General features: G+C 35.4%; 1 protein-coding gene across 1 annotated transcript; it reads left to right on the forward strand.

Annotated features, from left to right (window-relative positions):
• The first annotated feature begins 660 nt into the window (after positions 1 to 660).
• On the forward strand, positions 661 to 12,874 carry nsun3 (NOP2/Sun RNA methyltransferase 3). Its single transcript, XM_051908902.1, has 6 exons — positions 661 to 847; positions 1,033 to 1,142; positions 1,656 to 2,014; positions 4,609 to 4,763; positions 8,376 to 8,497; positions 11,181 to 12,874. Exons 1-6 carry the CDS (start codon positions 728 to 730, stop codon positions 11,446 to 11,448), a joined length of 1,134 nt encoding a protein of 377 aa, XP_051764862.1. The 5' UTR covers positions 661 to 727; the 3' UTR covers positions 11,449 to 12,874.
• Positions 12,875 to 14,399: the final 1,525 nt, after the last annotated feature.

The following is a 14,399-nucleotide window of genomic DNA, read 5'->3' on the forward strand; positions in this document are numbered from 1 at the left end:
CCATATAATCCTTTTTTTTCCCCACTCAATTGCAAAATATATTTTTATAATATTCTCTCTATATTATAATGTTTTTACTCAAGTAATGATTCATAAAAAATGAAAACCAAAACTAGTATGGAATAATTGTTAACATTAGGGATAAGAAAGCTGCAAACGGTTTTAATACATTTCCAAAATTAATGTACAAATGATTCTGTACCTCTTCTGGGTTAAAATGGATGCAAATGCAATAGGAGGATTAAAATGTTAAATACTGTAAGAGGTCTTTCATGACGCTCCATATGTGATGTGAATTTGATAGGTGCTTGATATAAAATAAACGGTGCTTTAAAGAGTCCTTAAATCTGGTGTTCATGAAAGAGTGGGAACCCTGATTTATGTACTTCAAATTTAACAAGTAACTACAACCTACAATATATGGTAACTCTTTATTTTACAGTGTCCATTACACATCTTACATGTATTCTACTACTAATGAAATAACAGTAAATTATGTATAACCCTAAACCAAACCCTAATTATAATAAGCAGGCAACATGTTGTTAATTAATTTTACTCAGTACGTGTTTGTATACAATTGTAACAAGGGCACCTGCAGAAAAAGTGTAAGGACTTTATTTCACAACAAGTAAGTAAACACAGAAACACGGAACTAATATCATAATCCACGTTTCTGGGGGAATACATTAAGAAGACGGACAATAAATACGGTATACCAATATCAATGTTTTCTTCAAAATTATGCTGTATTAAGGGATTTTCAAGCAGTCCTCTTCTCGCTCTGAAGTCTTTTACGTGTGTTCTGATCGACTCGTCTCATGGTCAATGCACAGTCACTAACACGGTGAGCGGACTAAACACGAGGGTATATAGAACACGTCTATGCAGGGGAAAAAAAAAACACTTTATAAATATATTTTATATGTATCAGCAAATATCTAGTTATAATCATCATTCTTATTTTTTATTATTTTAATTTTTTTTTTTAAAAATATTTTTAATTGTTTAAATTGTTTTTCACCTCATCAGCTTGCAGCACAGTGTAAATCTAAACCTCAGAGGCAAGTTTGTAAGACTGTACTGAAGCATTTTGATGCACAGTACAGTGAAGAGCTTGGAGAGCAGTGGTGTAGTGCAAGGTGGGCAATATGATTTTTCAAAATAATCATTCTGTAAAATACTGTAAAAATGTTTTCATTCTTCATTTTTAGCATGCTTCCCTAACTAAAGGGTATTATAGTTTTACATTTAAAACAATGGGTACATAAGGTTTCATTTGTTAACATGAACTAACAATGAACAATACGTCTAAAATATTTATTAGTTAATGTTAATCCCAGCATTTACTAATACATTATTAATGCACTGTGAACTAAAAAGAATATGGTGAACATTAACTAAGATTAATAAATGCTGTAAAAAAAAATATATATATATATATTTATATATAGGCATATTGCTCATTGTTAGTTTATGTTAGTTATGGCAACTAATGTTAACAAATGAGACCTTATTGTAGTGTTACCAAACTTCCACAGTACTTTTTTGTAAATATTAGCTTTCTGGAAATGTAAGATTTTACCTGCTTTACAGAAGTGTATTATATTAAACAATCTCTGAAATAAGCCCACATAAATGTTTGATGTCTTCAGGGATGTGCTTCTGAATCCACTCTCATGGCAATACGGTGTCCTGCTTAATCGCTTCAGTGACCTTACAAACCTCAAGCAGTGTTTCACAGCACTTGGATACACAAACCTCCTTCCACAGACACATCCTGAATCCCAGTCCCATACGACACACATCCCCCTGCAGTGTTTTATTCATCGGGATCCAGTGCGTATTCCCACCCAAGGCCACCACCCAGGCTGGTTAAAACAGTATTACCTCCTGAATGCAGCCTCTCTTCTCCCAGTACTGACTTTGAATGTGAAGGAAGGAGAAAATGTGCTTGATCTCTGTGCTGCTCCTGGGGGGAAAAGTCTGGCCATATTACAGGCAGCCACTCCTGGTAAGTTACAAACCTAGTCTAGAGTCAGGACTAATGACTAATTCATCTGAAATGATGAAACACTATGTAATATCATCATATCTTATGCTCACCAATGCTGCATTTTGTTTATCAAAAATACAGTAAAAAGCAGTAATATTGTGAATTATTATTACAATTTAAAGTAACTGTTTTCTATTTTTTAAATATTAAAATGCAATTTATTCATGTGATGGCAAAGCTGAGTTTTCAGTATCATTACTCCAGTCTTCAGTGTCACAGTGTCCTTCAGAAATCATTCTAATATGCTGATTTGCTGCTCAGTAAACATGTCTTTTTGATATTAATGTTGAAAACAGTTGTGCTGCTTAATATTTTTGCTGAAATTGTGATACTTTTTTTTTTTTTTTTTTTTTACTAAAGGTCAAAAGAACAGCTTTATTTGTATATGTCTTTATTTGTCAGTTTGATCAATTTATTAATAATAATTAATAATTATAATTTAATTCATCTTTGCTGAATAAGTATATTCATTTCTTTAAAAAAAACTTAAACCCTAACCATAAACTGCTGATCAGTAGTGTAGTAAGTGTACATATGTAATTATATTGCATTATTATTATTAGTAGTAGTATTATTATTTTATGTTCTTGAAATTTTAAAAGCAATGACAGATAATTGTGAAGTTTTAAAGCACCTCTGTGAAAATAGAGAGCACCACCTTGGAATTATAAGGTTCTATCTGCATTCTGAGCGGTTTTGAGATATTGAGCTTCAAAGTTTTTGCATTCCATTTGATTTTGTAGACAGAACCTTTTTGTTTTCTAAATAAAAAGTCCCAAAATGTATAAAAAATAATAATAATAATAATCACAATGTAAATAAGTTGTCACAGAATAAGTCCACATTCTAATAGCTAACTTTGCAACTACATGTCAACTAACTCTAATTAATTTGGAACTACAAATCAACTAACTGTCATTAGAGTATTAGTAGATGGTTAGGTTAGGGTTAGTAGAATAAGTTGACATGTTGCAAAGTTATTTATAGTCTGTAGAATGTTTGTTGGGGGAGTATCAAAATAAAGTGTCAGCAGATATTAAGACATCTGCTAATACTGTAATGACTGCTAGTTGACTTGTAGTTGCAAAGTTACGTATAGTTAGTAGAATGTCTAAGTGGACAAAAAGTGTTACTGAATTTTATTCATTAAATAATGAATAAAATGGTCTTATTTATGTTGTGAGGGCATGAAAAGACCAAGAGCCCACAACACATTGCTTGATAAGATTACAAAAGGTTCTTTCCACATACATTCCTGTGATATCAAAGTACGAAAAAATGGATCCGCACATGAAGAATTGGGGCAAAAGCTCACCAAAAAAATGTCATTATAAACCAAAACTTTATTGACATTATAAAACCAAAAACAACAACCTTTGTGAAATTATAATAAAATATTTGTGGTGAGCTTTTGCCCCAATTCGTCATGTGCGGACTCCTTTTTTTTTTCTTTCTATTTGATTTCATGTTGGGTTTACGCATATAGAAAGCTTTTTTAACATGGGATTTTGGACTCACATTTGGCGCTACATGATTCTTTTTATGTGATATCAAAGACATTAAAAATGCATTACAGTATTTTACTGATGCATAAAAATCGAGCATGATGGGACAACTACAATCTAGTCTGTCAAAGTGAAAAATAATGCAACTTCACTAATAAATGATTGCACTATGATTATCAAAGGTCTTGTAAAATGAAAAAAAAAATCAGCATATTAGAATGATTTCTGAAGGATCATGCGACACTGACACTGCTATCAGAGGAATAAAATTACATTTTTAAAATTATTAATTTAAAATAATTTTAAAAATGTAAATATTAAAATAGAAAAAGTTATGTTAAATTGAAATATTTCATAATATTACTTTTTTACTGTAATATATGTGACCCTGGACCACAAAACCAGTCATAAAAAATTTGAAATTGAGATTTATACATCATCTGAAAGCTGAATAAATAAACTTTCCATTTATGTATGGTATTATGTATGGTAGCTTTCCATTTATGTATTGTTAGGATAGGCCAATATTTGGCCGAGATACAACTATTTGAAAATCTGAAATCTGAGGGTGCAAAAAAAAATCTAAATATTGAGAAAATCGCCTTTAAAGTTGTCCTTAGCAATGCATATCCACTCACAAAAATATTTTTTTTTATATATTTACGGTTGTAAATTTACAAAATATCTTCATGGAACATGATCTTTACTTAATATCCTAATGATTTTTGGTATAAAAGAAAAATCGATAATTTTGACCCATACAATGTATTGTTGGCTATTGCTACAAATATACCCGTGCGACTTATGACTGGTTTTGTGGTTCAGGGTCACATATGATCAAACAAATGCAGCATTTCCATTTCTTTGACTTGGATGTTTAAGTACATGTAGTACTTATGTAGTAAATGAAACTTTTAATTTAAAATATGAAAGAAAAATCCATTTTTCATTAAATTACCCTTTTAAATGTAATTGACTGTTTGTTGTACCCTACAATTTGATTTTTGTGATTTTTTTATTTTTTTATTTTTTTGGGTTAACTTTCAGGTCTCTTGCACAGTAATGAGCTGGATAAGCACAGATATGATTGGCTACTGAAGACTTTTGAATCATATTTTCCTCCTACACTACGACATCTACTTTCAGTGACTCACCTGGATGGCCGGAGCATTGGCAGCGTGCGGCCAGGGGCTTACGACAAGGTACCACACTCACCTCTGCTCATCTGCCACAGCCATTAAAACAACAACCTTTAAGCTATCATTTAGCTATTTTAAGCCCTGATATTTACCCAGAATGAATCATCAAATGACTTCTTCATATAACATTACCTAACATTTGTTAGATTCTGTTAACCGCAGAAGCTAAATGCACTGAATTAACCTCCCCTGAATGTCATCCATCCAAGTGTTTGGGTGAAAAAAAACTTGTTTGTGAATGTCAGAGTGACACTCACATGAGAAGCGATGCTGGCTCCAAACTCCCTCATTTATCACAGTTGGCGTAACACTTAGTGCAAGCCCTTACTTTCCATCTCAAAGCAACCAAAAAGCTGCAAGGTGGAATAGAGGTTTTCTGCACACTCAGTCATTTGAAGGCAAAGCTGCATATGTACGCATTTTTTTCCCACTCATCACGGGGTGACGAGACACTAGGCAGGTCACTAGCAGCCCTCCAGGCCAAACATGCCAATCAAGCAGTGAATATAGCGCTTTTAAGGTTCGCAGATACTGCTGACTGAGTATTATCCTCTTCTGGCGGTGAGAGAAGAGTCGGGCCACTGAGCAGAAAGGTAAACGAATACACAATGCGACAGGAGGTGTCGTGATGGATTTAAATGAAAACGGCTCAGGGTGGCTGCGATGCTAGGAGAAGTTAATTTTTTTCAACAGAGGCTCACTGGAAAAACATCCCTGTGGCGACATATCTGCAAAATGGTATTATGTTGCTTCTTGCACGTTTCACATCACTTTTAAAGTGAAATGTCCAGTGGCTGGCACTGAAAGCATGTTCAGCTTTATCCGAAACAGATGAACGTGAATCTGGCATTGTTTTATTATGTTGGATGTTGTACGTAGGGTTGCAAAATTCCGGTAATTTTCAAAGATGGAAACTTTCCATGGGAATTAATCGGAATATATGCAAATTAATGGGGATTTATGGGAATTAATAAGAATTAAAGGGAACAATCGGGAAATTTGCAAAATTGCAGGTTAGCCTATAACAGGGAAATTAAATGTAGTTGAAATCTTGTAGCATAATCTTGGTTTGAAAGAAAAAAATCCTGGAAATTTTTCACTAATAATTATAATTATATATTTATGGTCTTCACAAGTATAATGCCTTATAAAAAAAAATATACATCCTTGAGTACCGCTCTATGCTCAAAAACTTGAATAAGCCAAGTGCACACTACAGTACAAGACTGAACCTCACTGGTCACGTTAACAGTATAACTAGTCTGTGACCAAAAAGCGCCCCAGATCGCTGCTAACTTTGCTGCTAGTTTCACTTCTTTAGTCATTAGCCAACTAGTCCCAAAGTCATAAAGTGTATGAAGTCTATTCACCTCAGTTTCAGCAGTTACCTACAGCCAATAGATCCCCAAAACTACATGATTATGCTGGGTACAGTTAAAAATTTTATTTTTAAAATTTGTATTAGTTGCATGCATGTCTGCTTATGACCAAACAAAATGTTTGTTTGTATATGATAACGCATCATTACTCTGCTAAGTAAATGATGTAAAGGAATAAATGTTTTCATTTTTGGGTGAACTATTCCTTTAAGTGTCTAACTTGGAATATTCTCAAAATTCCCCATCTTAATTTCCCATTGAAAGTTTCTGGAAAGTTTCCGGAAATTTACTGGAAATTTTCCACCCCAGGTCGAAAAATTAAATGTCCAGTGAGTTGCACTAAAAGGTTAATGCTCTATTGCTTCTGAAAATAATGTCCCAGCTACATTAAATCCTTTCCTAAACTTTCCATTTGCTAAAGCCAGTGTTGGGGAAAGATACTTTTAAAAGTAATTGCATTACAATGTTGTGTTACTCCCTAAAAAAAGGAACTAATTGCATTACTTAGTTACTTTTTATGAAAAGTAATGTGTTACATTTGCGTTACTTTTCTCACCTGGGCTGAGAAAAGTACAGTACAGTAGAGGACGCAGCTCAAACAAACCTTTCAGCTGTACTGCCGTTCTGGATTAAAGAAGAATAGGATACAGGAGAAGGAAGTTCAACACTCTTATTTCTAAATCTAATCTAAAGTCATTTTTGCTTATTAGTATGGGTGAATTAGATCATTGAAGGTCAGCAGCAAAGACATCAAATACGTGAAGTATATTTGTGCAATTTAATATAGTTAATTATTACAGGCGTAAAATTTGCTTATTACCTGTACATGGTTAATCAGCGTTTGTTGGCGTAAAATTTTGCATTTCACTGTTTTTATTCATTTTGAGGAATACTGAATATATTTGTGCTTTACTAGTTACTTGAAAAAAGTAATCTGATTACGTAACTATACATATGGAGCTGTCTGATTATGTGATGCAAACTTCAAAATGGATTAGTGTATGAATCATGCAACATATTAAAAGTGTTTTGAGGTCATAACATAGTACTGTGCAAGGAACCACAGGAAAGTCTTTAATAATTAATAATCTGCTGCTGTAATCATAATTTGTGTGAAAAGGAATAAAAGTTGTTGGTGTTTTACTGCCACTACTTTTCATTTCTGCTGGAAACTGCAGTGAATTGTATGTATAAGTACATGGCTGTGATGCACCGATTCAACCAGAAGGTGGCAGTGTTGTTGTTTTACTCTCACTGACCTCCATTCACATTGGACAGATGCTTAAGGTCCCTGGGACCCTCGATGGAGGGGACACAGGTACGCATTCAAGCTGTGATGATGAAACCTCCTGTCCCAAAATGTCAAATGAATATGTCTCTGACGCCCATAATCGAATCACTTTATCAGTGCTGGCACTTAGATGAGGGTAACAGGTTCAGCTCTTCCTCTTGAACATGCCGCCGTTCCTAGATAACATTGTCAGGCCCACGGGGGTCTTTCTACACCATCATGTCCTTTAGTGACGTCGGTCTCCAGAGTGCCCCCCGGCATTCTTTTAGCCAGACAGGCAGCAGAGCTAAGAGAGAGAATTAAGAGGCCTCTAATACAAAGCTGGCAGGGAGAAAAACAGTGAGGCTCAATTGTCAGCTTGACAAGGCAGTTTCAGCCAGTTCTAATGAGGAGAGAGTAGTCTCAAAGGAAACAGAGAAAGATGAGCTTAGCTAGAGCAAGGAACGAGGGGTTTGGTGGGTATGGGGCCGCTGGATTTCCTGAGAGAGAGAGAGGTTTGGAGAAAGGATGGCTGGGATTTTTCATTCAGTCGTGTCTATTGCTCATCTGAATCTTTCAGGGAGATTCTTGCTGCTTGCGTTAGTTGTTTGTTTAACCACTGTAGAAGATTCTAGCTCAGGTGTGTTTTGAGATTATTAGCCCCAGGTGTGTGTGGTGTTTCCACTGTACCTCTCTCTCTCTACTTCAGCTACTCTCTCATTTACTCAGCCGGTCTCACAAAGGATGGTGTGAGTGTGTTGGTTCTTTTAAAGAGCTAATGAGGCCGATACCGGCAGGTCCCTGCTGTCCTTCTGCTTTCCTCTTTGTGTTATGTTCACCATCCCCCAGGTGAACATGAAATATTCCCCTTCAGTCTCGTACACTGTTTTTTTCCTCCCTGCGGAGTTAAAACCTGCTCTCTGATGTGTGTTTGTCTGTGTGCGTTGCTCTGTCCCTGTGTGTCAGGTGCTTGTAGATGCCCCGTGCTCTAATGACCGGAGTTGGCTTTATACCCCTGATACCCACCAAGGGGAAATGTGGCTGAAGGAGAGAACTCAACTACCACTCTTACAGAAGGAGCTGCTCTGGTAAATATCTATAACTGGAACTCCCACACACACACACACACACACACACTCGTGTGGGCAAGTAGACAATGATGAACAAAGCTGCTTCATTATTTGTCTTTCTATTTCATTTGAGCAAAGTTCTATGATCTTGACTTTCTCGATATTATGAAAAAATTTTAATTGTACAAAAATGAAGGCATAATTTTGACATGAACGGTTTAAAAAGCCTTTTTTTTTTTTTTTATTGTAAACTAAATTTAATGACCAAAAACAATATTTAGATATGTACGAAATTTAATGCATGACACTGTTGTTTCATGGTTTCCTGCTTTTTACAAAAAATTGACAATTCTTTAAAACTGTGACACTAAAGAAGTGATAACATTTGCAACATTTTAGTAAGTTTTAGTAAATTTGTTGTGTGCTTTTGCCATTTTTAGTTTTAGTACTTAACTTAAAATGTCCCTATTATGCTGTTTTAATACAGTGCTCAGCGTAAATGAGTAAAGTAACATTTTAAACAATATCTCAATGAACACAAAAACAATTTCCAAAATGTTGACAAGACTAAGTTTTATATAACATCTGTTTAACTTATAACATAAAAGTAAGGTTAATAATATAACTTAGAGAACAAAATTTTCAGTTTTACTCAAATTAGGGTGATGCAAAAATGAGTACACCCCACTGAAAGTCTCTGGAGCAAAGCTCAATTTTAGACTACAAATGTCTAATTTAACAAGAATTCAACCACAGGCGAGTCTAATTATTCATTACACAGGTGTCCAGCAGACAGTTGACTATAAAGTGGTGCTAAAACCCCTTCCCGTTTCATGCTGTCAGCAATGGCACCACATGGAAGAGAAATACCACAAGACCTGAGAAAGAAAATAATTTCTTTACACCAGAAAGGTGAAGGCTACAAGAAGATCAGCAAAGCTTTACTTATCAGTCAGAATACTGTAGCAAAAGTGGTACAAACATTTAAAAAAGATGGAACTGCAACCATCTCACAGAGACGTCCAGGTCGTCCACAGGAAGTTAACACCTCGACAGGAGCATCTTCTGATGAGAAGGGTTGAAGAAAATCGGCATGCAAGTTCACTGCAGTTATCTTAAGAAGTAGAAAGCCAAACTGGGGTGACTATTTCCCATGACACAATACGGCGTACACTGCAGAGGAATGGCATGCATGGGTGCCGTCCACGAAAGAAGCCTCTCTTAAAGCCCAGGCACAAAAAAGCCGCCTAGAGTTTGCCAGGGCCCATGCTGACAAAGATGAAGACTACTGGGACTCTATACTCAGTTTTTGGAACTGATGGCTTCAAAACTGTATGGCGTCGCAAAGAATACAAAGAAAAATGCATGGTGCCTACAGTGAAACATGGTGGTGGCAGTGTCCTTATGTGGGGCTGCATGAGTGCTGCTGGTGTCGGGGAGCTGCATTTCATTGATGGCATCATGAATTCACAGATGTACTGCTCTATACTGAAAGAGAACATGCTACCATCACTCCGTGCCCTTGGTCGTCGTGCACTTTTCCAACATGACAATGATCCTAAACACACATCTAAGGCCACTGTTGGATTTCTGAAGAAGAACAGGTTGAAAGTGATTCAGTGGCTCCTGATCTGAACCCAATCGAACACCTATGGGGAATTCTGAAGAGACAAGTTGAGCATCACTCTCCATCCAGCATCCAGTTTCTAAAAGAGGTCATTCTTGAAGAATGGAAAAAGATAGATGTTGCAAAATGTCGCCAACTTGTTCATTCCATGCCTAGAAGACTTGGTGCTGTCATTAAAAATCATGGAGGCCATACAAAGTACTAGATGTAGTAGTTTTTGTTGTGGGATGTACTCATTTTTGCATCACCCTAATTTGAGTAAAACTGAAAAATGTGTAATCTAAGTTATATTATTAACCTTGATTTCATGTTATAAGTTAAACAGATGTTATATTAAACTTAGTTTTGTCAACATTTTGGAAATTGTTTTTGTGTTCATTGAGATATTGTTTAAAATGTTACTTTTCAAAGGGGCTGTACTCATTTACGCTGAGCACTGTACATGACTTTCTTCTTTCTGATGAACATAATTGGAGAAATATTAATAAATATCCTGACGCATCCGAGCTTTATAATGGCAGTGAAGGGGACCAATGAGTATGAGCTGAAGAAAATGCTTCCATCCACATCCATCCATCATAAACATATTCCACACAGCTCCGGGGGTTTAATAAAGCCTTCTGAAGTGAAGCGAAGCGATGCGTTTGTGTAAAAAAATATCCATATATAAACAAGTTATGAAGTAAAATATCTAGCTTCCGCCAGACCACCTTTCGTATTGAAGTTACGAAAAAAGTGTAAACTGGCATCGCGTCTATATACAATTTATTAATGTTTCTCAGATTGTGTTCATCAGAAAGAAGAAAGTCATACACACCTAGGATGGCTTGAGGGTGAGTAAAGCTTGGGCTAATTTTCATTTGAAAGTGAACTAATCCTTTTAAGTTTTCCATTAGTAGTTATATTATGTTTTATCTCAGCTTTATTTCTCTTAATGAAAATGTTTTTAATAGTTTTAGTTGCAATTAACAAATACCACCACTGCTTTTTCTAACATAGTTTTAGAAAGTGCCCTCATTTATAATATCTCTTTAATGTTAATAATGTTTGGTTGTGTTTTTTATTGTTTGTCAGTTCGGCACTAGCAGCAGTGCGTCCTGGAGGAGTGGTTGTCTACTCCACTTGCACCATGTCACGAGCCGAGAACCAATCAGTTGTAGAGGCTGTCCTTGCGTCTTATCAAGGAGTGGAGCTTCTGGACCTGGATCAACAGTTAATTGACTCTTTGTCTGATCATTTCTACTTTGCTCACCTCCGTCCTTCAGTGGGACAGTTAGTGATCCCGCAAAAAGGTAAAACTTGGGGACCTATGTATGTTTCTCGATTACGGAGAATATATTAAAAACTGACATTGTGCCATGGTGCAGCGGTAGTATTTTTAACACATCAGAGCTGGGGTGCTCACAGGTTTGAATCCTGACTGTCTATCCTCCTAACCCTCTTCACTAAACTATCAGATAAAGAAGCAATAAATAAATAAATAAATAATATTGTTGGAGAATAGTTTAATTTTATTTGTATTATTATTTAATATTTTCCACATTTCAAAACGCAAACAGCAATAATGTGAAATTATATATATATATATATATATATATATATATATATATATATATATATATATATATATATATATATATATATATATAACTTTTGTATTTTATTATATTTTAAAGCGATTTATTTCTGTGATGGAAGCTGAATTTTCAGCAGCCATTACTACAGTCTTCAGTGTCACATGATCCTTCAGAAATCATTCTAATTTCCTAACAATGTTGGAAACAGTTGTGCTGCTTGATATGGAAGCTATGATACTTTTCCTTTTAGGATTCACTTTCAAATGAAAATTACCCCAAGCTTTACTCACCCTCAAGCCATCCTAGGTGTATATGACTTTCTTCTTTCTGATGAACACAATCAGAGAAATATTAATAAATATCCTGACGCATCCGAGCTTTTTAATGGCATTGAGTGAGGATCAACGAGTATGAGCTGAAGAAAGTGCTTCCATCCACATCCATCCATCATAAACATATTCCACACGGCTCCGGGGGGTTAATAAAGGCCTTCTGAAGCGAAGTGATGTGTTTGTGTAAAAAAAAATTATCCATATTTTTAACAAGTTATGAAGTAAAATATCTAGCTTCCACCAAATTATGAAAAAAACGAAACTGGCATCAAGTCAGTTAAGCTTTTTCCGTAAGTTGAATAGGGAAGGCGTAGGACGTAGCGTAAGCTTTTTAAACTGCGAGAGTTTTACACTTCGTAAGTTGAATATGGAAGGCGATCTGGCGAAGCTAGATATTTTACTTTATAACTTGTTAAATATCTTTTTTTTTTTTTTTTTTTTTTTTTTACACAAACGCATCGCTTCACTTCAGAAGGCCTTTATTAACCCCCCGGAGCTGTGTGGAATATGTTTATGATGGATGGATGTGGATGGAGACACTTTCTTCAGCTCATACTTGTTTGGTAACGCTGGATAACATCAGGATATTTATTAATATTTTTCCGCTTGTTTTCATCAGAAGGAAGAAAGTCATATACACCTAGGATGGCTTGAGGGTGAGTAAAGCCTGGGGTAATTTTCATTTGAAAGTGAACTAATCCTTTAATGAATATAATATATATTTCTGAATATGAATATAATATATTTCAAATCATTTATTTGAAATAGAAATTGTTTCCAACAATGTAAAAGTCTTTGCTGATGCTTTTGATCAATTTAATGGATCCTTGCAGAATAAAAGTATTTCTTTCCAAAAAAATGTATATTTGCAAGTTTTTGTATATCTGAAGGAACTTACATCTGAACTTTGTCGTGGCATGAAAAACAAAACAAAAACAAAAAACAAAGGCAAAAAAACAGCACAGGTTAGGCAGGAATGTTAATCGCTGGCGACCCTCCAGCTGAAGCACCACTTAAGATGATCTCTCGCAAGTGAAGGCTGTTTTGAAATCTCAGAACGCAACACTTGAACAAGGTTTTGAGTAATGAATGCGGGCTCGGGTCTCTTCTCTTTTGCATAAGTGTTTTTAAACGTCTCAGCTGAACTGCTTGAGGAGGTTTTGCTGTTGTCAGCCTTAGAGCTCAATGACAAATTGCTTCTAATGAAACTTAAGAGTTTTTCTGAATCATGGAAGAGCACACCTTGAATGTTTACCATTAATATGATATATGAAAATAAGATTGCAAGCACCTCTTAGACAAGGTGTATACATTTAAGGAACAGTCTGTAAGTGCTGTAACAGCAGCATTGTTAGCTTTATTTTTTATTAAAAAACTTCAGCAGAGTACACAGGGTTATGCATTAACAGCATTGTCTTAAGAGGTCATCAGTGCTTGTTGTTGCTATTACAACTATAAATAAACTGCATCTTAGATGGTTTATTTAACTATAACTGCATTTGAATATACAAGTATTCCCTCTCCCAAAGATTGAACCTGGTTGGATCACCTCTGGCAGGATTATGGTTGTCATCCTCCGTAGCCTTCAAGTCGGTATTGCACATCTTGATAATGGAATTTTTGCTCATTCTTTCGAAGCAATATTGCTCAAGCTCTGTTGCGGTATGTTTTAGGTCATTGCCCTGTTGGAAGATGAATCGTCTTCCAAATTTCAGTGCTTCTGTGGATTGTCCTCGGGGATTCTACTGTACGGGGCTCCATCCATTTTTACTTCTAACTTTATGAGTTTTCTAATCCTTGCCGCAGAGAAGCCTACCCAAAACTTGATGCTGCAACCACCATGATTCACTCTAAGGATTGTGTTCTTCGTGTGATGTACTTACTAGGGTTTTGCCTAACAGCGTGGAGGTCCAAAAGTTCAGTTCATTTGAACGTTTCCTGTTCCTCCAGCCTGTTGAGCCTATCATATTTTTCTTGCCACACTCACTTGTAAGATATATGAATTGTGCTGTTTTTGTATCATTGGACACCATATCTTTGCCATGGAGGACTAACTTTGGCATTTAGTAATGAAAGGACTCTTTCTTCTGCTGGCATTTTTAAGGATGATCATTTCTGGGTGGATTTACAGTTGTTTTAGATATTCCTTATATGTCATGTGAGACATCGCTTTTGCACATAGCTTCTGATGAAGATTTCAGCTTTTTTTCTTTTTGTTATCTAATGATAACATTAAAGCAGTCTTTAAAATGTTTCTCTGCCTTCATTTATATTTGTCACTTTTCAAATGCCTTTATTAATAGATTTTGATTTATTGTCCCATACATATCTTAAATGTGAAAAATATATCATAAAATGAATAAAACTGTTCTAAACAAAGAGTT

This window comes from Ctenopharyngodon idella, chromosome 1 (assembly GCF_019924925.1).
Source record: "Ctenopharyngodon idella isolate HZGC_01 chromosome 1, HZGC01, whole genome shotgun sequence".
NCBI classification, from domain to species: Eukaryota; Metazoa; Chordata; class Actinopteri; order Cypriniformes; family Xenocyprididae; genus Ctenopharyngodon; species Ctenopharyngodon idella.